At 45.2% G+C, this 25,805-nt stretch overlaps 1 protein-coding gene across 1 annotated transcript in view; it reads right to left on the bottom strand.

Annotated features, from left to right (window-relative positions):
- Window positions 1-25,565, bottom strand: part of LOC122808703 (endothelin-converting enzyme 1-like) — a 1,298,251-nt gene extending 1,272,686 nt beyond the window's left edge. Inside the window, exon 1 of the mRNA XM_044079690.1 lies at window positions 25,448-25,565. Within this exon, the coding sequence (XP_043935625.1) occupies window positions 25,448-25,546 (99 nt within the window). The 5' untranslated portion in view covers window positions 25,547-25,565. The remainder of the gene's footprint in view (window positions 1-25,447) is intronic.
- Between the last annotated feature and the right edge of the window lie 240 nt (window positions 25,566-25,805).

The following is a 25,805-nucleotide window of genomic DNA, read 5'->3' as shown; positions in this document are numbered from 1 at the left end:
AAAGGTCAGCACTGGTAGAGTTTTTTGTAGAATCTAGAACAAAAGCTGACATTAAAAAAGGAATAATTAGTAGAGCATATAAAATATTACATGATAATTGTAAGAATCAATCAGAAGAGTTTAGAAAGGAATGGGAAGAAAGACTGGATAAGGAATTCACAAAGAAACAATGGGAGGATATATGTATGTCTCCCAAATATGCAACAAAATCTAGAAGACTTAGGATTTTTGCTTGGAAATGTTTACATACCCCAGGTAGACTTCAGAGAATTTTTCCTCGGGTAGATAGCAAATGTTGGAGGTGTGATGAGGAAGAAAAAATGGTAACTGGGAACATATTTTCTGGGAGTGCAGTGAGTTGGTGGACTTTGAGGATTCCCTGTGGGATGCACTGTCAAAGATACTGTGCAGGCAGACTGGTGTGACGACGGAGACGATTTTTCTGAGCTATGATGCAGAATCAGAATTGCCTAGACACAGTAAGGCCTTGCTGTCTCTAATTATGGTGGCTGCTAAAAAGCAATTGCTACAAAATGGAAATCAAAATACAAACCAAATGTATTAGAAGTAGTGACTATAGTAACAGAGATGAAACAACTGGAAATGAGATCTTTAGAAAAAGGTAGTAGCAAACTACACAGGGAAAAATGGGAATTGTAGGAACAATACATACAGCAGAAGAATGAGGTTTAAAAGAAGGCAGGACTTAAATGAGCTATGTAATGTTTGACTGAAAACGGCTGGGTAGATTATAAAAGAAGTTATGTCCTTATCATAGTGTTCCATCTGTGTTGTCGATCTTCATTTATTCTTGACGAATGGGACTTGGTTCCAGCCCCTCGGAATTGGATTGGCCATTATACAGCTCGCGCCAGCCAAAAACTCTCGAGCTAAGACTTTACCCACAATGCCCCTCTCTCCATTACCTCAGATTGAGTTTACTGCCAATGTATAGGAAAAACAGAATCCCTATCTAAGGTGAAACCTAAAAGCCTTCCAGAACAAAGGTCCAATCCTCCAGAAGTCCTTTGGAGGGGGTAGGAGGGTCGGATGTCAAGAATGAATGAAGATCGACAACACAGATAGAACGCTATGGTAAGGACATAACTTCTTTATCTGATGTCATCAATTTTCATTCAGTTCATGACAAATGGGACAAAGTCCCCAGCTACTTTAGATCCTGAGTGGCCCTAAGGAAGGATATTCCTGAGCACCATAGAGCCAAAAGATGCTCTTCCCCTGGAGACCACATCCAGTTTGTAATGAGTAATAAAGGTATGGGGAGTGGCCCCACGTAGCGGCTGCGCAAATTTCTTCCATGGAGGCCTTGGAATGAAAAACAGCTAAAACAGATGGAGCTTTAATGGAAATCTAACTGGCGCGGGTAGCTTGTGTTTGCTATTATTGTAGACAAAGGTAATACAATCCCTAAGTCATCTCGATAAGGTAACTTTGGAGACTGGTTTACCCAAAATGGGGCCTGAAAAGGATACAAATAATTGGTCTGATTTTATAGATAGTTTAGTTCTTTCCAGGTAGAAACGTAACTGTCTGTGGACATCCAGCAGATCCAAGCAGTATTCACCTTTATTTGAAAAATTTGGAAAGAAGACGGGCAAATCTATGGCCTGGTTAAAAAGAAGTTATGTTCTTACCATAATGTTCCATGTGAGTTGTTCATCTTGCCTTTGTTCTTACACGTGGGTACGGAGCCGATCCATCGGCTCCAAGCCAGCCCCTTTCCAAGCTCAAGATCTCTGAGTAGCTCGAGGCACAGTCCCTATTCCATGATGCTCTCTGACTAACCTCAGATCTAGTTTGCTGAACCCAGCAAGAAAAAATACCACTAAACATACCAATATGCCAAAAATATACACGTGTATATATATATATATATATATATATATATATATATATATATATATATATTTAAAATTTGCTAAGAAATACTCTGGCTTGAGTAAAGGAAACTAGTTAGACCAACCATACCACCAATCACACCCATTCTTCAAGAACCTGGAGGGGGAAGGTGGGAGGGGAATGTAAGAACAAAGGCGAGATGAACAACTCACATGGAACATTATGGTAAGAACATAACTTCTTTATTTAAAGTTGTTCAATCTCGCTGTTTGTTCTTACATGTGGGTAGTGTCCCAAGCACCCTAATCCTGGGTGGCTCACAAGAGTACATTCCTGAGAACAGTGGAACCAAAGGAAGCCCTGTCCCTGTAGGTCCTGTCCACTTTGTTATGAGTGATAAACGTATGAGGTTTGGACCACGCAGCAGCTGCACAAATATTGTCCAAAGGCAAACGGGCTGCATGAGCCAGAGATGTAGACACAGCCCTGGTGGAATGTGTTTTCACACTATGCTCTAAAGGTTGGTTGGTTGATGAATATATATATTTTATGCAATCAGATAACCACTTAGACAATGTAACTTTAGCTACAGGCAGCCCCTTTTTATTGTCCGCATGAGAAACAAAGAGTTTTTCTGATTTCCTAAACTTCTTTGTTCTGTCCAAATAAAACCTCAGTTGTCTGTGAACATCAAGTTTATGTAACATATATTCTAATTTATTTGAATGGTGTCTGAAAAAAGTGGGCAGCTCAATAGACTGGTTCAAACTGACCTCGGAGCAGACCTTAGGAAGAAAGGTGGGATTCGTCCTGAGGGGCACTCTTGTCGGGATGAAAAAACAGATACAGAGGCTTGCTAGAAAGAGCTTGTAGTTCCGAAATTCTACGAGCTGAGGTAATAGCCAACAAGAATATTGTTTTCCAAGAAATGAACTTCAAGGGACAAGAAGATGCACATTCAAAGGGGGGAAGCATAAGCTGAGATAGTATTAAATTTAGATTCCAGGGGGCAACTGGTTGTCTGACAGGTGGCCTAAGGTGATGAGTCCCTTTCAGAAAGGCTTTACATAATCTGTGAGAGAAAAGATTAGAGCCCTCAAATCCCAGGTGAAAATTGGATATTGCAGCCAACTGAACTCTTACAGTGGCCGCTGCTGCACCTTCGTGAAAAAGCATAGTCAGAAACTCCAGAACACTATCAATAGGATCGACATAGTCATCAATATCATGTTGAGAGGCCCAATAAACAAAACAGTTCCATTTGCTTTTGTACAATTTTCTGGTGGAGTCTTTATGAGAGGAGACTAAAATATGTTGCACCGCGGAAGACAAATTATATGACCTGGCTAGGTTGGGAAGTGGAGCAACCAAGCTGTCAGTTTGAGGGACTGAAGAGAAGGGTGAAAAACTTCTGACAAGTGAGTCAGAAGGTCTGGCACTGGGTCCAGAAACCAAGGTTCTTCCAGTTGATATTGATGAAGGAAGGGGAACCATAGCTGCCGAGGCCAAAAAGGGGCTATCAGAATAACAGTCCTTCCCGAGGTTTTTACTTTCTGTAGAAATCTGGGGATCAGCGGGGTTGGAGGAAAGGCATAAAGGCGATTCTAGGGCCAATAGTGTACAAGTGAATCCCTTGCGCTGTCCCCTGGAGGAGGATTCAGGCCAAAATAGCCTCTGCATTTGGCATTCAGTGGGGATGCAAAAAGGTCACAGCAAGGCTAACCCCATCTGCGGAAAATTATTTCCGCCACTTCTTCTTTGAGGGACCACTCGTGGGGCAACAGAATTGCTCTGCTCAGTTTGTCCGCTATCACATTGGATTTCCCCGGTATGTGCACTGCTATCAGAAAGCCGCCTGGTGGATATAGCCCACTGCCAAATTCTCAAGGCTTCTCAGCATAAGAGGTAAGACTTGGTTCCCCCCTGTTTATTGATGTACCAGAACACTGACATGTTGTCCGTCTGGATCGCAACCGTCTCCCAAGGCAGAGAGTTGTGGAAGTGCTGCAATGCTAAAAGCACCACTCTCAACTCCAGGACATTGATGTGCAAATGAGATTCCATCTCTGACCAGGTACCTTGGGCAGTTTTTCCCTGAAAAAGCCCCCCCCCCCTATCAGGGAAGCATCTGTGGTCACCGTGACTACGGGATGGGGAAGTACAAATGGTCGACCTATCGTTACCTGGTGACTGTTCAACCACCAGAGAAGGTCCTTCTTGCAAGCGTCTGTCAGTAGGATCTTGAAAGACATTGGGAGCTGTTGATAAGACCACTGGGTGAAAAGCAACCATTGGAATATCCTCATGTGCATCTGTCCCAGAGGAACTGCTATGAGGGTAGCTGCCATGGTGCCTAATAGTTTTAAAACCTGAAAGGCAGGTACTCTCTTTTCTTTTAGCAAGCGGGACACCTGATTTCATAGAGAGATAACTCTTTCTTGAGGTAATCTGACCAAGGCAGTGGTGGTGTCTAGTTCTGCTCCGATAGAGGAGATATGCTGCAATGGTAATAAGGCAGATTTTTCGAAATTTATGGTTATACTTAACTCAGAACAGAGATTGATCGTCTGATCCCTGGAAAGAATGAGTTGATGCCTGGTGGTGGCGGATAGGAGCCAGTCATCCAGATATGGAAACACCCGGAATCCTAGACGCCTCAGGTGAGGCGTAACCACTGCCATGCATTTGGTGAACACTCTGGGGGCTGAGGTGAGACTGAAGGGCAGTGCTCAAAATTGGCAGTGACTTGCCCCCAGCCAGAAATGCAAATGATCTCTGGATGGTCTGGCCATTTTGATGTGGTAGTACGCATCCTTGAGATCTAAAGAGCACATCCAATCACCCGTTCCCAGGAATGGTAATATCGACTGAAGCATGACCATCCAGAACTTTTCCTTCTTTACAAAAGCATTGAGTTTGCTGAGGTCTAAAATGGGCCTCCAGTCCCCTGTTTTCTTTGGAACTAAAAAGAATCTGGAGTAAGTTCCGGATCCTATCTGGTTTGCTGGGATTGGCTGGATAACTCTTTTTTCTAGCAGCTTTTGGATTTCTATAGCTACTTGATCCCACACACTGGGTGGAACATCTGAGATTCTTTTTCTGACTGGCGGGGACTCTGAAAAGGGGATGATGTAACCTCTGGTAACTATGCTTTGTACCCAAGAATCTGATGTAATTCCTAGCCAGGCATCTGGGTACAAAGCCAAGTGACCCCCGACTGCCTCCAGAGTAGGACAGTCGGGCCTCCTCTCAGGAGCACTGATAAGGCTTGCCAGAGAACTGCTCCCTGTCGCCCTGGTTTTGCAGACTCCTTCTGCCTCCAAAGTGGCGTCTTCCGTTATTGCCCCCTCCTCTGCCCCTGAAGGGGGGTTCACTTCATGTGTTCTGGAAAGCTCCTTGGGACTTCTGGAACCACATTTTTCCACCATTCTGCCCTTTGGGGTATGGTCTAGTAGGGGTGGAAAAATGGACTCCTACAGCAGATAGAGTCTTTCCTTTCTGCTCATACCTAGTGAGAGTCTCCTTGACTTGGGGCACAAACAAAGTAGAGCCATTAAATGGGGTGTTGACAAAGGAAGACTTGAAAGCTTCCATAAAGGAGCATAAGCGCATCCAGGACTGTCTCCGCAGAGCTATCACTGAACCTGCTGCTCGACTTGACCCATCGGCTGCATAGGAAATGAGCCGCATGGATGAGTTAAATGGAAATGGGTAGAAAGCTGAGCCGTCACATTCTCAGAAATAAGTTCATGGGGGAGATCTTGTTGAAGATGGGTAAAATGGGTTAAGTAGTTAATTGAGCTCATGGCAAAGGTCGCAGAACTAAAAATGCATTTCCCATATCTGTCCATAGTCCTATAATCTCTATTAGGAGGATGGACAGTAGAAGAGGTCTCTGACATCTCTTTCTTGGTGGGTGCCGCCACCACCATGGCATCAACAGGGACTCCTTTAGTGAGGTACAATTTGTCTTGAGGGGAAGTGATGAACTTATTGGGCCACCGAGGGACTGGTTCCATAGAATCAGGGGACTCCCAAGCCCTTCGAGCAACCAGATCCATCAGTTTGTCTAAGGGTGGAGTAACCCAGGAGGTGGAAGGTTGAGACCCAAAGGCCTTCAGAAGCACCGACTCATCCTCAGTAGGGGTAACGGACTGCCAGTCACCCCTCTGTTTCAGTATTTCCAGGATGTCTGCAAAGGAGACATCCTCCGAGGGGGACCGTGAGGACCCTTCTGATTCCTCTAAGTCAGTGTCTGATGTTAAGGATTCCTGAGGGGAATCCAAATGCCTCCTCTTGCAAACTCTCTTTCTGGGGACCTCATCAGTGGGAGCATCTGGTGAAGTCTCAGTAGAACAGGGTTCATCCAAAGGGGTTACCCGAGGCTCTGGTTCTCGGCACTTAGTAGGAACCTGCGATGTAGAGGCAGAATGCGGTATTTTAGGGGAGGAAGAGGAGAGATCTGAAGAAGCGTACAGCCCGTACGCGAAAGCGCTCATCCTTGTGTGTTTTTACTCATAATAAAAGAAAGTTTTGCTGCATTATCGTGGTGGTCTTCACTCTCGTTTTACCTACTATTTGTTCCTGTTTTGGTGGAGAAGACCTTTGGGAGCCCAGCCGAGGTTGTGTGTGTTTTCGTTTTATATAAATATAAATATGCCTAATCACAAGTAATAATTCAATAAAGGTATTTAAAAAATAGGTTTGTAAGTTAGTACTAGGCTAACTAACATTGTGGATTATTTTACGCCTAGCCAATTATCTCAGGTGAGAATCAAACCGAATCAAACCCTGCATTTTGTGTCTGTAAAGTAAACACCTTAACCATTATGCCAACTTCATATACTTGACACAACATGAAGAACATCACCCATTTCTATCGGTGCCTTGATGAAGGCCCTTATCATGCAATCCCAATCTAAACTGGAAGGACCTGATTGAAGCTTGAGATGGTGAGAGTGAAGGGAGCTGAGAAAAATCACTCTCGGGAAGGATCTTGGACTAAACTTTTTTGTCCTTTGTTTGCTTTTGGATCTGGAAGCAGCAAGTCTTAAACAGCCAGCTGATTCATCCAGTCTGCTAAGACCCAAGATTCAAATACCTTGTAGACGCAACAATCAGTAAAGATGTTCCATCCCCAGTCACATGACACAATGATGATAAGCATTATGGGGGAATTTTCATGTCTGCATTGGGCATATTTCTTAAAGCTCATTTCATTTTCTCCTTTTTCTTCTGCACCAACGTAATTAATACACACACTAAGAAAGGAAAGTGCAATTTTCCAAGTAAACTTACCATAACAGTAGATGCTCAACTGATCATTGCTGCAGTAGCCTAAGCTATATGGGTGTTATCTCCTGGAAAGCATATAACAGCCAGTTGTTTGGGATCAAGATGTATCAATCACCCCTGGTCTTGTGTGAGTACATCCAGTCTGTGAGGAAACTCCTGCTAATTGCTTCAAGGTAATTCCAAATGAAGGAAGAACCGCTGTTGCGAGAGCAAGAAGAGAGATGCCACAATGACATTTGTCGAGTCCTTCTGAATCTTTAGAAGTACCCTGGATATTAGTGAAAAGGGACGTTCAAGGAAAAGAAAAGGTATCTGTCTTCCAGGCTTTCTTGCATGAAGTCCTGGAGCAGAATTTTGCCAAATGTTTACAGCATAGGCAACAAGATCTATTTTGAGTTCCCCACAGATGGATGAAATCTTGGAAGACTGTTTGATTCAGTTTCCATTTGTGAGGATCTGTTCTGGTCCAGCTCAGCTTCTCTGTCACTTAATCTTTCTTTGATTGAATATAAGATGTCTGTAGGATGAGACTGTCCTTCAAAGCCATAACCCAGATTATTATAGCTAGTCTGCACAGAGGGTAAGATTACAATTTGGGCTGTATATTGCTCCATAGGTGTTCACTCAATGTCTAGCTCCTATGACAGCTGTTTTCAGACTGTGGGGTATTCACAGTTTTCCTTATTTAGACAACTTGCGTATATCTGCAGAGTCTTTTTCAAAATGTCAGGAATTTCTTAGTTGGGTAATGGATCTCTTACAAACACTGGGATTCCAACAGAACATTCAGAAGTCTTTTCTGACTCCTTCTCACAGGATTGTTTTCCTGGGGTCTCTCCTGGACATTTCAGTTCAAAGTGCTTTTCTTCCACAGGAAAAAAACAGATCCCTATTTACATCTGTTCCTAATGTTTTCCACTTCTGTCTCAGCAAAGGAATTCTTCAGGATTCTAGGTTTCATAGCATCTAGAATTCTAATGATTCCTCTTGCAAGACTCCACTGGCAAACTATACAATGATTCCTGGAAGTCTCTATGATCACAGCATCAACATCCCTAGACATTTCAAATTCCAGTTTTGGGGGTTGTGAAAAGGGAGATTATGCTGTGGAGACACCAAATTTCCCAGAATATGCCCCCTCCCATTCTTCCCTCCATCTCCAGTATAGTCTGTCATAACAGATACCTCATACTTTGTTTGTGGGAAATTTCAGTGGAAATAAAAGTTCATGGAGTTTGGAACAAAAATAACAGCTCAAAACACAAAACCATAAAAGAAATGTCAACATGCTGTCAACTCTCTCAATTATCTTTGGTCAGCGGGACCGCTACATGTTTTTATAGACAACACCATAGTGATATGATACTTAAACAGGCAAGGTGTGATCCAGACACAGAAAACTTTAAGAAATGTCTGAAATCTGATTCTGTAGGAAAGCGATGATATACATATTTTAAATCTAAATTCACTAGGAAACTCAAATGGGGAAAAAGGGCTAACAAGTTGTGGAGTGATAACATTTTGAATTTGGGCACTACCACAAACTGGTTAAGGAAGAAAAGATCCAGAAATGGTTTTCAGGAAGCTTCTTTCTTTGTCATCAGAAACACCCTCGAATAAACCCCTTCTCCTGAGGAGAAGGAACAGCTACTATTACCCCCTGAGCTAGCATGTGCTGGATAACAGAAAAGAAAAGAAAAGAAGAACATGGTCTAGCAGATGAGAATGACCCCCCCCCCCCAAAAAAAAGGAGGGAGATACTGCCACTGTCAACTGAAGCCTGGAAGGATTCCTCTGAGAACCTGTCTGTCTGAGGTTCAGACTTTCTGAAAGAATTAAGGCACTGTCAAGGTGATAGTGGGAGGGAAGTCTCTCATATAGTAATTTAGACTTATTATACTGTCCTTTGTTCTGAAGGGTTCCACCTTTCGTTTTGTAGCCATCCTGTAATTTAAACATCTACTTATCAACTGACTGCTGAGACTGTTTATTTTGTTTTTTTATTGAAAGTTGAAGAAGTAAAATAAAATCCCTTACTAAACTTAGGGAAGGATGGCTGAAAAATCCGGCAGAACCCTTGAATCAGCTTTCCTCTGCCATCACACTTTTTAATGAAGTCTGCAGGAGAAGGCCCAAAAACTATTTCTCTATCCAAGGAAGAGTACAAAATTTCATTTTTGATATACTCTGGGAGATTTTGGGAATGCAGCCAGGCAAACCTCCTCATAACAGTTCCAGTGGCAACAGCCCTGGAAGTTACATCAGAAGTGTTATATGCACATTTAAACAATGGGTAGTGACTTGAGAAAGAGTTGGAAAAAGAAGTTATGTACTCACCATAACATTCCATCTGAGTAGGTAACGTCATTTGTCAGCAACCTGTGGGTATCGGATCCGAACCAGATCCGAGCCGGCAGCTTTCCAAGCTCCAAGCTCCTCCCCCTTACCCATAAAACACTGCTGCCTCCCTCCAGTCCTCAGATCGGGTTTGTCCAATTATCAGACAGCACCAAAACAAGCAAAACCTGAACATCCTAACCTGATACCTACCAGGAGTGAATCACTTAATTATTCAGGTAACGAACTACAGATTAGGGGGACGGAGGGGGGGGGTCGGTTGCTGACAAATTAAGTTACCTACTCAGATGGAACGTTATGGTGAGTACATAACTTCTTTATCTGAAGTAGTTAACTTCATTTGATCAGCAACCTGTGGGACAGAGTCCCCAGCTACCAAAAAACTTGGGAGGTCCTCAAGGAAAAATATTCCGGAGCCTGCAGAGCCAAAGGCTGCCCTCCCTCTGGATATCAGATCTAATTTATAATGCGAAATAAAGGTATGAGAGGAAGCCCAAGTAGCTGCAGAACAAATGTCATCCAAGGGTATCCTTGACCAAAAGGCAGCAGAGGTAGCCATAGAATGGGTAGAATGAGCACGAACCCCCACAGGCTAAGGCCGACCAGAAATTTTGTACATGAGTAAAATGCAGTGAGATATCCACCTAGCTAGAGTCACCTTCGCTACTGGTTTACCCAAGGATGGCTTAGCAAAGGAAACAAAGAGCTGCTCTGACTTACGAGAGGCAGCTGTTCTGTGCAAATAAAAGTGCAACTGTCTATGCACATCTAATGAATGGAGTCTGTACTCTCCTTTGTTCTGGTAGTTAGGGAAGAAAACAGGCAGATTAATGGATTGGTTGATGTTAGCCTCGGAAGCCACTTTAGGTAAAAAGGAGGGATTAGTCCTGAGGGATACTCTGTCCTTATGGAAGACAAGATACAGAGGTTTAGTACAAAGGGCCTGAAGCTCCGATACCCTTCTAGCTGAGGTAATAGCAATCAAGAAAGCAGTTTTCCATGACAAATACTTTAAGTCAACCAAAGCTGCAGGCTCAAAGGGGGGGCCAGTAAGAGCCTGGAGGACTAAGGTTAGATCCCATGGAGGAACTGCATTCTTGACAGGAGGTCTTAAAAGAAAGGTGCCCTTCAAGAAGGTCTTACAAATCTTAGAGGAAGCTAAGGGACCAAGATTGTCTCTGATGTGGAAGTGGGAAATGGCCGCCATTTGAACCTTCACAGTTGAAGAACAGGCCCCCTGATGAAAAATGTGAGATAAGAACTCAAGTACTGCTGGAATGGGAGCCGTAAAGGGATCCAAATTCCTTTGCCCATCGCAGATCGAAAAACGTTTCCATTTACTGTTGTAGACTTTCCTGGTAGAAGGCTTATGTGCTGCCACCAGGATGGATTTAACTACGGACGAGATGCCGGGAGTCCTAGCCACTAACGGAAATGGGTCAACCAAGTGGAAAGCTTGAGGTCATCCAGGTTCGGAGTTTTCAATCCCGAAGGATGAGAAATCAGATCCGGAATGGGATCTAAGATCCAAGAAGGAGCTATGAGATGAGACCACAGGTATGGGAACCAAGTTTGACGAGGCCAGAATGGGGCTATGAGGATAACATTGCTCCCCAACCAACGAGCTTTCTGCAAGAATTTTGTCATTAACGGGAGAGGAGGATAAGCATAAAGAAGACCGGATGGCCAAGCATGAACTAGAGCGTCTCTGGGGGTCTCCCATAGTGGAGGGATTAGAGGGAAAAACTCACTACACTTTGCGTTCAAAGGCAATGTGAACAGATTGCAGCAAGGTTGACCCCATTTGAGGAAGATCTGTTTCGCTACCAAGAGGTTCAGAGACCACTCGTAAGGTGAGAGGATAGTTCGACTAAGCTTGTCTGCTAAAATGTTGGACCGACCCGGGATGTGCGTTGCTGGCAGAAAACAGTTGGTGGATATCGCCCACTCCCAAACTCTCATGGCCTCTCGGCAAAGGGGGTAAGACCTAGTCCCCCCCATTTGTTTATGCACCAGACCACTGATATGTTGTCTGTCTGAATTGCAATAGTCCCTAGAGGAAGAAGAGCATGGAGAGCTTGCAACGCTAGAAGCACTGCCCTCATCTCCAGAACATTGATATGCAGAACGGTCTCTGTTGGAGTCCACATGCCTTGGACGGTTCTGCCCATGCAATGCCCCCCCCCCCCATCCAAGGCGAGAAGCATCCATGGTCACTGTGGCTTGGGGTAGAGGCATCAAAAAGGGCCGCCCTTCCCGAAGCTCTCGGGAATGGAGCCACCAAAGCAGAGATTCCCTGCAAACCCTGCTGAGGGGAATCGGGGAGTACAATGGATGTTGAAGGATGGACCACTGGACCTGCAAGGTCCATTGAAAAACCCTCATATTCAAGCGGGCTAGGGGGTGAAAGGTTGATAGCCGCCGCCATAGACCCTACAGCCCTCAAGACTAATTCCGTTGGTGGGGCCAGAGACTGTAGAAAGGCTAAGACATGGAGAGTTAGGTTGCGGAGTCTGTCCAAAGTCAAGAAGGCATTGGACTGAAGTGTGTCTATTCTGACCCCTACGAAGTCCAGGACCTGAGCAGGCTGAAGGGACGATTTTTTTGTAATTTATAGTGATCCCCAACTGGTGGGCCAAATGCATGAAATAATCCCTGGCCGAGCATATTAGATGCCTGGTGGGAGCGGCGAGGAGCCAGTCGTCCAGGTAAGGAAAGACCTGTATTCCCTGAAGCCTCAGGTGGGCCGCTACAACTGCCATGACCTTGGTGAACACCCTGGGGGCTGTGGTGAGGCTGAAAGGGAGGACCCTGAACTGAGAATGACTGGCCCCCAACCGAAAGCGGAGAAACCTCCTGGATCACCTGTTCATTAGAACGTGATAGTACGCATCCTTGAGGTCTATGGAGCACATCCAGTCATTCTCCTGCAGAAGGGGGAAAATAGACTGAATGGTGACCATCCAGAATTTCTCCTTGGAAATGGACAGGTTCAATGTAGTCAGGTCGAGAAATGGCCTTAAGTTCCCCGTCTTTTTTGGCACCAAAAAGAACCTGGAGTAATTGCCTGATCCGGACTGGCCTGGGGGGACGTGCTGGATGGCTCTTTTTCTTAGCAGCTCTTTTATCTCTAAAGCTGCTGCCTCCCTCTGATTGGGTGGGACATCGGGGAGGCGCCCCAACTGAGGGGGAGGGTTCACGAAGGGAATAGAGTAACCTCTGGATATTATTTGGAGCACCCAGCAATCTGTCATGATGGACTCCCAATGTGCTAGGTGTTCTGGGAAATGCTCCCCGACTGCCTCCAGAGAGGAGCAGTCGGGCAACCACTCAGGGTTGCTGCGCGGGTCGGTTGGAAAAGGGTTCTCTCGACCCGAAATTCTTTGGCCCACCTCTGCCTCTGGGCCAGCATCCGCCTTGTCCTCCCCTGCCTCTGAAGGACGAAGGGTCTGGAGCGAAACGGGATTGTTTTTGATTTCCGGAACCACATCTTCTTTTGTCCTCTCTGGTTCCTGGAAAAGGACATTTGAGGAGCCGAGAAGCGGATTCCAATGGCAGACGTCTTCCCGTCTTTCTCGCTCTGGAGTAGAGTATCGTGGACGGTCTTCCCAAACAAGGTAGAACCGTCAAAGGGAGCATTCACGAAGGATGCCTTGAAGGGTTCTGCAAAATCGCAAAGTCGGAGCCAGGCATGATGCTGCAAGGCGATGCCTGCTCTGCTGGCTCTAGCCGCCCCCTCCGTGGCATGGGAGAGAAGCCGCATAGAAGTGTTGGAGACCGACTTTAGAGTGGCCATTCATGCCGAGAAGGTTCATTTGTCCTCGGCCGACATGGACTCCGGGGGTGACCCAGCGTACTCTTTGATTAGATCCCGCTGAAGGCGAATCACGTGTGCCAAGTAGTTCAGTGCCCTTACAGAGAAGGTGGCTGAAGCGAACATCTGCTTTCCAATGCAGTCCATTGTCCGAGACTCCTTGTCGGGAGGATGTACCGAGGAACTATCGTGAGCCAGTTCCTTCTTGGTGGCAGCCGCCACCACCATGGCATCTACTGGGGAACCTTTGCTCCATGCTTTCCTGTCTGTCGGGGGACTAAGGATTTGATCTGGTCTCCTGGGGATCGGCTCTACAGTGTCTGGCTCCTTCCACGCCCCGGTAGTTATAAGATCTACTAGGTGGTCAGCCAGAGGGTACACCCAAGAGGTAGATGGGCCTGCATCAAATGCCTCCAGAAACACAGACTCATCCGAGGAAGGTTTTTGGGCTGACCACCCCCCCCTCTAATGCGCAGCATCTCCATGATGTCTCCAAAGGAGACTTCTTTAGGGGGGTGACCTGGGGGAACCTTCCCCTTCCTCCAAGTCAGTGTCGGGGAGTCCAAGTGCCTCCTTTTACACTTTTGTTTGTGAGGAGCCTCTTTGGAGGGGGCTATCCGAGGAGGACTCACCAACCAGGTCCTGTTCCTCTAGGGGAACCATCTGGGACGTAGATGCAGGCTGTCACTTTGGCCAGATGATGGAAGACAGGCCCGTCTGCAAGGGAATGGCAGGTGGATCCGTAGCATGAGCCTGGGGCCCCGAATCCCTCAAGAGGACCTTCTCCACGATGTCGAAGGCCAAAGGTGAACCGCTCTCCCTAGGATCAGAGAGCATCCCCCTCGGATCCGACGTGTGGATCAGCGCTGGAGCCGAAGGGATTGGACCCGAAAGAGAAGTGTGCTCCGACCACATCGGAGCCGAAGACACACTCACCCCTTCGAATCCAAGGCTTGGCTGACAGCCCCGAGAGCTCGGATCCGAAAAAGGACCCGACAAACTCGAGGGTACAGCCAGCGTCGAAGTAGCAATTACTACCGGCGCTGACTTCCCGGCTCCAAAGTTACCCAGATCCGATGGCTCCGAAACCCGATAATGGATCGGAGAAGGAGCAATGGGGGCAAAGAAAGGGGCCGAGCTCCCCCACGGAGGGGGGGGGGTCAAGAGCACTTCCATCTGCATCTGGGCCTGGAGGAAGCGACTCATCATCCGGTCCATGTCCGCGTCCAAAAGGCTCCTCGCTGATCTAGAAGAAGCCGCCGAGGCTGGCCGGGAAGGCCGCCTCAATGACTTCGAAGATGACCGGGTCTCCTCCTCTGGGTCTGGAGAGAAACGTGGAGAAGGGAGCCGAGAGGGGGAAGACCCGGAGACCTTCAAGGGAGAAAGGAGCTGCTTAGCTGGCGAGGCTGGGGGGCAGAATCGGCCCGCCGCTTGTGGCTCCTATGCCTCTCCCTGTCTCTTTCCTTCTCTCTATCTCACCTATCTTTCTTTCTGGAGTCCCTCTCTCCCTGGGACACAGTGGGAGTTTGAGTCCCGGCCAGGGAAGCAGGAACAGTTGGCTGAATAGCCGCAGCCATGGCTGGTGCCACTGAGGGAGAGGAGGAAGAAGCAGAATCCGCAGGCAAAAGGCCCGCAAGGATTAACTTGGTCCTCCTGTCCATCAAAGCCTGGGGGTTGAAGGTGGCACAGATCTGGCAGCCTAATTATAAATGAGCCACCCCCAGGCAAATAACGCACTGAGTGTGGCCATCGGCTGGAGACAGCTTGTGGCCACACTCAGAGCATTTAGAAAATATGGCCTTAAAGCCTCCAGCCATGAGAACTCACACACACACCCTCACACACAGATAAGGGGAAGGGAAAGATTAAGACTAACTGACCACTAAAACAATTTAAGCTAAATAAACTAAGGGTCGATTAATACACACACACACAATTTTTTTGAGAAAAAACAGAGCAAAAAAAACATTACCACTCACAAAACTGCCAGTAGCTCGTCACTCGTGCTTCAAGAAGCTGGGGCAAATGAGATCTGAGGACTGGAGGGAGGTAGCAGGGTATTATGGGTAAGGGGAGGAGCTTGGAGCTCGAATCTCTAGCTTGAAAAGCTGCCGGCTCGGATTGGGGTCGGATCTGATACCCACAGGTTGCTGATCAAATGAAGTTAACTACGTCAGATCTTAAGTTACACAAGCAGTCTTCTCCTCACAAGAGTCAACAGAAACCAAAATATTGCTCACATTCTCACAAGTATCAAGCATAAATGTAAACATATGAATTTGTCAGAGAAGAATTGTAGAAAAATGTACTGCCCCACAAAAAATAAATAAATAATCAAAATCTCTTCCATCCTTGTCAACAAGCAGAAAGATTATTATTAACTAAATGTTTAGCAGCAGCAAGGCCAACTAATAGTTGCTGGGTCATATCTGGGATGACTGTATAAAAACTTAAAAAAACAGAGGTACTTTGTATAATCAATCTGATTTTTTTTGGGGGGGGCAGCAGGCTAAATAACTGGGAAACTGCAGGCTATGTCAAAAACATCTTTCAAAGTTAAGAGAACAGGAATAATATAAGTAGGTTCTAGAAATTCCAGTTGTAACAAATCATAATATTTTCAGAGGAACTGTAAACATCATTATTTCCCCAATGAAACAACTGATTAATTCTGGAAATAGTCTCAGAGAAACACAATTATTAAAAGGGAATGGCTGAAGATACACTTTCTTCAGAATCTGAGTCAGAAAACTGTAAAGATGTAACACAATTTGTCCCCTCATATTTATTTTCAGGTTCAGTCTCTTCAATTTATTCAGAAAATAAAGAATATTTTTTTCTTTTACCAGAAACAACCATAGGGGAAGGGTCAAGAGTCTGCATTAAACCTTAAGCTGAGCCCAATATATTATTCCTCTTCAGTGTCTCTGAGACAAAAGAAGACTTATGTTTTTTTTTTTTTCTTTTTAACAAGCATTCCCAAAGAAACAAATCCAGAATTGCCATTAATAGCCTATCTAGGGATGAGCACAGATTTCTGGCTAAGCACAGAGGCATTCCCTGACCCTTCTCCCAGGATCAACAAGAATGTCTCTCCACTACCCACCAAAGACACACCAAAAGCTGCACAGAACTTGTCTAATCCCCAGTTAATGGTGGCTGTAGAGACTAAACCAACAAGACATAAAGAAAAAGATGATTGATCCTAGGAACCAGCTTTGGCCACAGCGAATTTATCATCAGTCTGCTGTGGTGGCAAAGGATGTTTAACACTCCTTTTCTTTTCATGTCTAGAAGAGGACAGACCCGAGAAACCTGTAAGATGCTCCACAATTAAGCTGAAAAAGGTGCCTGATTCCCATGGAAGCTTACCAGTAATAGTCAGCAAAACAAAAGTTGTAAAAAGCAACCTTTTCCCTAATAAAATACAGTAAAAATAATTTAAACACAACACAGTCTCAAAAAGGAAAATGACATCATTTCTACACAGGAAAAAGTAACTTAAAATATTTTATCACGAAAGTAAAAAAAAAATGAATTTCCTGCTTAAAAGTGAACAAAAGTCACATGACAGTCAATAAAAACACACGCCTAGCTTAATTATCAAGGATTATGAGTGAGTCACTGACCATAACTGGCTTATTATGTGTCTGAGACACGGATGCCAAGAAATTCACCTCTCAAGCAAATCTTGGCATCTATATCTAAAATGTTTAATAAAAGGCTATGATCGGTGACCCAATCATAATTCTTTGTAGTAAATGGAGCTTTATCTGCTCCATGTACTACCAGTTACAGACAAAAAGAAAAGCGCTAAATGTGTTGCTGGCTTTGAAAGCTGTGCAGCACTTCACTAGCACTGTCAGAAAGGCAGTATCACACTCTCTTAAGTTATACAAAGTTAGGGACACATTACCATTACAGACAGCAGGCAGAAACAAATTTGTTTTTTATTCTACCACTGTCATTTGTTGGTCAGTACTGGAAATTCTAACTGTCAAGCATGATACCCAATCTTGACAAGTGAAGCAGAGGGTGTTTAACAATTATTAAGATCAGGTCCCAAGCTATGGATGTGCTTAACTGAATTGTCTTTTGCTGGATATCAGAACGTGATAACTGTGCTCCATGCACTACACATATATTAATATATAAACAGATAAACACATTTGTTTCAGAAAAAAGAAAGTTTCATGTCACAAAAGCATGAAGTGGAAGGTTTTTTTTCCTGAAGGTAACATCTACCCATTAATAGAACAATGTTAGCTGACAGTTGATCCATGAAAGCCCACAGAAGAGTGTTCTCTACAGTGGCAGGAAAGCTCAGAAGGGCTTGGCACCCAAATCTGACTTTAATTCATCTCATCATGAGCTGACTAACAGTTTAGGCATGTGGAAGATGCCCCAAAGCTTTGGAAGCTGTCTGTCTGGCTATAATATCCTTTGTAGGATCTGATCCCAAAATAATTTAGGCTACCCAGCAGTGATAATACTGAGGAACATCATCAACAAAAACAACACCTAATTAACAAGAGTGTACCTATAAGAAAAAAGCTAGAATCTATACATAAAAGTGTTTTTTTACATTCACAAGGGGAAAATTGTGCATCTAATTGCCCATGCAATGAGAAAGCCTGATAAAGTTAAAAAACTGAATTTACCAGAGCTCAATCAAAGATTAAACAGTAAAACTAATACTGCAATGACTAAATCTAAAGTCTAAATTCTATAAAAAATTTCTAGAGAAATGAGATGGAGCATTTAGCTGAAGCTTTCATGACTATGAATGCTGAGGCAGCAAATAAGATCTGCAGCAGCTTTACTTACAGATGCATTACGGGTAGGGAAATTTTAAAGCAGCTCAAGGCTGGAGCACTAATTTTGCTAGTTTGGATCCAACAAACAGCTCAAGGACCCAAAGGTTGGACTGTACAGATGGGATGAATAGTATAAACAGTTTTTCTCCTCCCAACAGGTCAGGGGAGTCATTATTGTGACCAACAAAGGTAATGTAATTTTACATAACTAAATATCCGGTGCTCTATATAATTTGTGTATCTGTAAATTGTTTTTTGTTTTATATGGTAAATCTAAAAAAAAAGAAGCTATGTCTTACCATAACGTTCCATCTGTGTTGTTGATCTTCGTTCATTCATTACTGATGGGTTATCAGTTCCGTCCTTGGAACTGAGCTGACCAAATATCAAGCTTGTGTCAGCCAAAAACTCTCGAGCCAAGGTCCTACCCAGAATGCTCTGCTCCCTGTTACCTCAGATCGAGTTAGCAAGTTGACAGATAAAAGTAATGGCTACCTCTGGACAAAACAGAACTACAATAAAGGAGTATATGAGATCAACCAGGAACCTCCAGAGGGGGACGGAGGGTGCGAAGTAATGAATGAACGAAGGTCAACAACACAGGTGGAACATTATAGTAAGGCATAACTTCTTTATCCGATGCTGCTAATCTTCATTCATTCCTTATTGATGGGACAGAGTCCCCAGCTACCTGTATCCCCGGGTGGCCCTCATGGAAGGACATCCCAGAGCACCATGGAGCCAAAAGAAGCTCTACCTCTAGAGGCCAAGTCCAATTTGTAATGAAGAATAAAGGTATGAGGTTTGGCCCAAGTCGCAGCTGAGCAAATATCAGTGAGGGAAGCCTTATCATGGAAAGCTGCTGAAGTTGCCACAGATCCTGTAGAATGTGCTTTTACTCTGTAAGGCAAAGTGATGTTGTTTTTGTTGTAGATAAATGTAACACAATTTCTCAACCATGAAGCCAATGTAACTTTTGAAAGAAAACGGGCAGATTAATGGACTGGTTTATGTTTGCTTCAGATGCCACTTTAGGTAAGAAGGAAGGGTTAGTATGGAGGGAGACCCTATCCTTATAGAAGACCAAATATGGAGGCACGGCAGACAGAGCTTGAAGCTCAGAAACCATCCTAGCAGATGTAATGGCGACTAGGAAAGAGGTCTTCCAGGACAAAAAGTTCAAGTCCACCGAAGCTGCAGGTTCGAAAGAGGAGCCACCAATGCCTGTAAAACAAAAGTAAGGTCCCAAGGAGGCACTGAATCCTTGACAGGTGGCCGTAACAGAAAAGTACCTTTAAGAAAAGCCTTACACAGCCGAGAGGAGGCTAAGGCAATGTTGTCTTCACCAATGTGAAAACTGGAAATGGCTGCCAATTGTACTTTCACTGTGGAGGAACTAGCTCCTTGCTGAACGATACCAGACAGGAAATCCAACATCGCTGGAACAGGGGCTGTAAAGGGATCTATTTTTCTCTGTAAAGCCCAAATGGAAAAGCACTTCCATTTACTGCAATAAAGTTTCCTAGTGGAGTCTTTAAGAGAAGCCACCAGAATGGATTTTACTGGGGATGAAACACAGGGAGTCCTGGCAATTAATGAAACTGGAGCAACCAGGCTGTCAGCTTGAAGCTGCCCAGATCGGGTAGACGTGCCCCCGACGGATGGGAGATTAAATCCGGGCAGGGATCCAGAACCCACGGGGGAGCTAAAAGATGAGACCAAAAGAATGGGAACCAAACCTGACGAGGCCAGAATGGGACAATGAGGATCATTTTGTACCGTAGTCGGAAAGCTTTCTGAAGAAACTTTGGAATGAGTGGCAATGGTGGATAAGCATATAAAAGCACGGGGGGCCAAGCATGGACTAGAGTGTCTCTGGGGACTTCCCTTGGTGAGGAAATCAGAGCGAAGAACTCGCTGCACTTCATGTTGGAAGGCGATGAGAAGAGATCGCAGCAAGGCTGACCCCATGCAAGGAAGATCTCCTCTGCCACTGACTGTTTCAGAGACAACTCGTAAGGCATCAGAATGGCCTGATTCAATCTGTCCGCTAAAATGTTGGAACACCCCAGGATGTGCATTGCTATCAGAAACCGACTGGTGGAATTCGCCCATTCCCACACTCTCATGGTCTCATGACATAGGGGGTAGGATCTGGTTCCCCCCTGCTTGTTGATATACCAGACAACCGACATGTTGTCTGACTGAATTGCAATCAATCCAAGAGGGAGGACTGTGTGAAAGGCTTCCTGTGCTAGTTCCTTCTTTGTGGCCGCTGCAACCAACATGCATGATGAGGGGAAGAGGAGGATAAGCATAAAGCAGACCCAAGGGCCAAGCGTGGACTAGAGTGTCTCTTGTTGACTTTCCCTGAGGGGGATCAGGGCAAAATAGTTGCTGCACTTGTAGTTGGTTGGGGAGATAAATAGGTTTCAGCAAGGCTGGCCCCAGCAGCTAAAGATTCTTGCCGCTATCATAGGACTGAGGGACCACTCGTGAGGCTGCAGAATTCACCTGCTCAATTTGACCGCTATCACGTTGGAGATCCCGGGAATGTGTGTTGCAATTAGAAAGTGGTTGGAAGCTATCGCCCAATGCCATATTCTCAAGACATCTTGGCATAACAGGTAAGATCTGATGCTCTCTTGCTTGTTGATGTACCAGACCACAGACATGTTGTTTGATTGGATCGCAATATTCCCTGATGGAAGGATGGAATGAAATGCTTGCAATGCTAATAGCACTGCCCTCAGTTCCAGGAAATTGATATGCAAAAGGGCCTCTGTCTCGGATCATGTGCCTTGGACCAAGTTCCCTGACATAGTCCCCCACCCCATCAGGGAGGTGTCTGTGGTCACCGTGGCTTTCGGTTGATGGGAGCTGAAGGGGCGAGACCACTGTTGGGGATTTCAGGATGTCCACCAGAGTAAATCTCTGAGTTACACTTATCTGAAAAGACAAAGGATGTTGTAGAGGGTACCACTGAGTGAGAAGTAACCAGTGAAGGAGCCTCATGTGGAATCTGGCTACAGGAACAATGGTGATAGAGGCTGCCATTAACCCCAAGAGTTGGAGTATAGATCGAGGTTGAGACTTGTGGTGACTTAGCAGCGGTTGAACCTGTTGCCTTATTCTTTGAAGCCTGTGGTCCGGAAGAGATGCTGTGCAATTTCTCGTGTGCAACAGAACCCCTATGAATTCCAGAGACTGAGCTGAGGTCATGTTGGACTTCTCCCAGTTTATAGTGATTTCCAGGCTTTGTGCTGTGAGGAGAGTGTAGTGCAGGTTTTCTTCCAGTAGATGCTTGGTGGGGGCAGTGAGGAGCCAGTTGTCTAGATTTGGAAATGCCTGGAATACTTGAAGTCGCAAGTGAGCGATAACCATTGCCATGCATTTGGTGAACACTCTGGGGGCTGTCGAGAGACCGAAGGGCAGAGCTCAGAATTGGTATTGACTGGCTCCTATGCAGAAGCGGAGGTATCTTCTTGAGCATTTGTCCATTTTTATGTGGTAATAAGATCTACAGAGCACATCCAATCGTCTTCTTCCCGGAGAGGAAGGATAGACTGAACCGTGACCATCCAGAATTTCTCTGTTTTTACAAATTTGTTCAGTGTGCTGAAATTCAGAATGGGTCTCCAGCCCCCTGTCTTTATGGGCACTAAAAAGAATCTAGAGTAAAAACATGGATCCTATCTGGTCTGGATGACTCTTTTTTTTCTAGCAGCTTTTGGATTTTGAGTGCTGCTACTTCCCTTTGACTGGGTGGAATGTCTGGTAATACTCTGCATGAGACAGGACAAAGAAGGAAGGGGATGCAATAACCTCTGGATTTTATCCACTGTACCCAAAAGTCAGTAGTTATATTTCGCCAGGCAGCAGGGTACAAGGAAAAATGACCCCCGACCACTTCCAGAGATAAGCAGTCGGGCATTGCTTCAGGAGTGCTGATAGGGTTGGTCAGAGAATGAATCTCTGGAACCCTGGTTTCGCAGACTTCCTCTGCCCTGAAAGGGGTGTCTTCCATTGGAGTTTCCCCCTCTGCCTCTAGGGGAGAACCCAGCACGTGTGTCACAGAAAGAGCCCTGTGATTTCCTATGCCACATCTTCCCACTCCTCTAATTTCTGGAGTAGAATTGTTAAGGAGTGGAGTGTCTGATACCAATGGCAGATAGGGTCTTGCCATCTTGTTCACACCTTGCCAGCGTATCTTTCACTTTAGGGCCAAACAAAGAAGTGGCCTCGATTGAGGCATTCATGAAGGAAGCCTTAAAGGAGTCTGCAAAGTCACAAAGTCGCATCCAGGCATGTCGTCTGGTGACTATATCCCGCGCCTGCCGCTCTAGCCGCTCCTTCCATTGAGTGAGAAATAAGACGCATGGAAGAATTGGAAATGGACTCTAGGGTGGCTATCTGAGAAGCCACATTGTCACAGACATTGTCAGAAACAGTTCCTGCCAAGGTTTTAGAGAGTTGGTTGATAGGATCCCTCTGAAGCCTGGTAAAGTGTGCCAAATAGTTCAAAGAACTTATGGCGAAGGTCGATGAAGCAAAGACATGCTTCCCTAGTCTGTCTATCGCCCAGGACTCCTTCTTGGGCAAATGGACAGTTTGGCTCTCTTCTGCCAAATCCTTCTTAGTTGCAGGGTATCGCTTCCAGGATGTCAGGAGCCTTCCATGTGAGCTGGATGATGACCTGGATGAGCTCATTGGCCAACAGGGTGACCCAGGAGGTAGGGGGCCAGGCACAAAAGGCCTGCAGGAATACGGATTCTTCAGAGGAAGGATTAGAGGGACTTCCAGTCACCCCTCTGTCTATGAATCTTGAGGATGTCACCAAAGGACACCTCATCAGAGAGTATCCGTGGGGACCCTTCCCCATCATCAAAACCCGTATCTTTAGTCAACGACTCCTCAGTGGAGTCCATGTGCTTCCTCTTGCATGAAGCTTTGCGAGGTACTTCCTCAGTGGGAGGTTCTGGGGAAGACTGCAAAGAGGGGGTCTCCTGAGGGGGAGAAACCTGTGGCCTTTGTGCCCGGTGTCCAGTGGTTGTGGCTTGTGACAGTTGCAGCACAGAGGGGGGACAGGACTCTGACATGTGGGCTTTGCCAGTGGAGGCAAGCGCCCACTCCATGGCCTGGAAGGCCAGCCAACCCAAGGAGGGATGGGAGCCCGGAACCGGGGTCACACCCCGCCTCGCCGAGCCAACCCCCAGACCAGGAGTCTCAAGAAGACTGTGAACTGTAAGACAGGGAAGATTCCTGGAGAGTGCCATAGAAAAAAATCAGCGTGGAACCAGGAATGCCCTCCCCCACGGCACAGCCACTTGCCTGAGAAAAGACTGATGCCTAGTGCACCGAGCGCCACAAAGACGACTCCGGTTCCAAAGTGAGATCCACTACTGGAGTCTATGCAAGGGAAGCTGCTGTCGGAGTAATAGGCTTTGATACTTGGGTGGAAGTCGAAGAAGGAGTGTACGTTGGAGTTTGAGGAGATATACATTTACCTGAAGGAGAGAACGTGGACTTCGTCAGGTGAGAGACACCTCTGACCACACGCAACTAGTCAACAAGCCACAACACATCTTGCTCAGAGAGGCTCCTGGTTGACCTCATAGAGAGACCTGATGGCAATTCTGGCCTTTCTAGAAAAGGACTATATTGGCTACCAATGAATGGATCCAAGGAAGGCGAGTACTTGGTCCTTGCTAATTCGAGAGGTGCAGAAAACCGAGGATGTCTGCACTGAAGAAAACAGTGTGGAAGCAGTCTGTGCCAATGTCAGCGCCATAGAAATTGAAGTTGTCTGCACCGTAAAGGTAAATGTTTGCCCCAATGGATACAGTGCCATCGAGGAAAGTGTCTGCACTGGTAACAAGGACAGTGCCAAGAAGGACTGCACTGAAGAACATGTCAGTGCCGAAAGTGTCTGCGCCATGGAGAACAGTAACGTGATACTCTGAGCCGAAAGGGACTGCTTGGACGGTGCCGGTAAGGGCAGTGATGGAACTGTCGGAGCCATAATCATCTGCACTGGGAACTCTGGTGCCGGTTTCGATAAGGAAGACATGGCTAGAGCCAGAATCATTTGGGGTGGTGCCAAGCCTAGAGCCAACAGGGTCACAGGTGGCAGCGCTGAAGTAGTAATCAATTTCACCTTCTTATGAGTTGACTCCCCATGATCTCCAGTGGGAGAAGAAGGGAGCAACCTCAATGAGGAAGAGGAAGAATGCCTCTTACGGGGTTTAGCAGGAGGAGGTGAGCCCTCTGACCCAGAAATAGCCTCACAGAAAGGAGATTTGAGAAGACCTTTCAATATCAATTTATTCTTTCTCTCGTTAAGAGTCCTGCTTAAAAAATTTCTACAAATCCCACATGGGGGATCCACAGTAAGGTGGAAGACATTCAGACAGTAGACACATAAGTCATGGCCATTGGAAAGGGGTAACTTACGGCCGCAATCCTTATATACTGCTTAAAACCAACACTATTTTTCTTTTCTGACATAATGATGTGGAGATGAACAGTACCAAAAAGAAGAGGAAAGGCTACCCAAAGGGGTAAGAAGAAAAAAGGAAGGATTACCAATGATGGTAATAAAGAATTACCTCAAAGGTAAGAAAAGGGTAATAAAGGGAAAAAGACCAAAGGGAGAGAGTCTTAAGTATACGATGGGGTAGGAAAATATTAGTAGAAACTGTATGAAAAACTTTAAAGTAAGAACGATGTATAAATCTTTCAAAAAAAATAGACAGCTGAAGAGAGTGGCTTGACACGGCTGTACAGCAATGCAGCAAATGAGATCTGAGATAACAGGGAGCGGAGCATTCTGGGTAGGACCTTGGCTTGAGATTTTTGGCTGACGTGAGCTTGATATTTGGCTGGCTCAGTTCCGAGGACTGAACCGATAACCCATCAGTAAGGAATGAATGAAGATTAACAACATCAGATTTATGTATTTCTCAGTGGTTGTTAAAGAAATCAATACTCTTTGCCTTCCATAAATACAAGTTAGTATTTGTAAGCTCACATAATAAATAAAAATGAGCTGCTTAAAGGACATTTCAGAAGATGCAATAACCTGCATATAGTCATTTTACATGGTGCTGTGGTTGAAATTGTTGCTTTCAAAAAATGAATGAACTGATAAAAATGGCTTCTGAAGTCCATCACAACAAACCAAACTGCGCCAATGACAATGATGTAAATAAAATTACAATGAAGTACTAGTACTGGCTGTCAGTTGTCCTTTTTCATGCTGGATGTTAATGAGAGTTGGCTATTAGTCTGCATACAAACTCACCATTTCTGTGTCACTCAACTGTACCATTAGTTTCTGTATTGCCTTCCCATAGCGACTGTCCAAAGAGGGTGCAAGTTTGTGAATCAGATACAGGATCATATAGATATTTGTTAAATAGTAATGGCTACAAAGAAAGAAGAAAGAAAGATATTAAGTAGCTACTCTATCAATCCTGTTGTCATAATTAGTTTTTTAAAACAGCAGTGTTTTTTTAGGCATTTTTTCTTAAAAACTCAGTTACATTTAAAAATATTGTTATGCGAGTATGAAAATTTCATGCAACTGCTATACTACCGAGAGTAACAAAAACTGCACAGTTTAGACTGCCCTTGAAACATGCAGCTTTTTGTTTAGGAGC

The sequence above is a fragment of the Protopterus annectens genome, chromosome 8.part0 (assembly GCF_019279795.1).
Source record: "Protopterus annectens isolate FY-2018-M chromosome 8.part0, PAN1.0, whole genome shotgun sequence".
NCBI classification, from domain to species: domain Eukaryota; kingdom Metazoa; phylum Chordata; order Ceratodontiformes; family Protopteridae; genus Protopterus; species Protopterus annectens.
The sequence above is the reverse complement of the archived record's forward strand: the minus strand, read 5'-3'. Positions and strand labels throughout refer to the sequence as shown.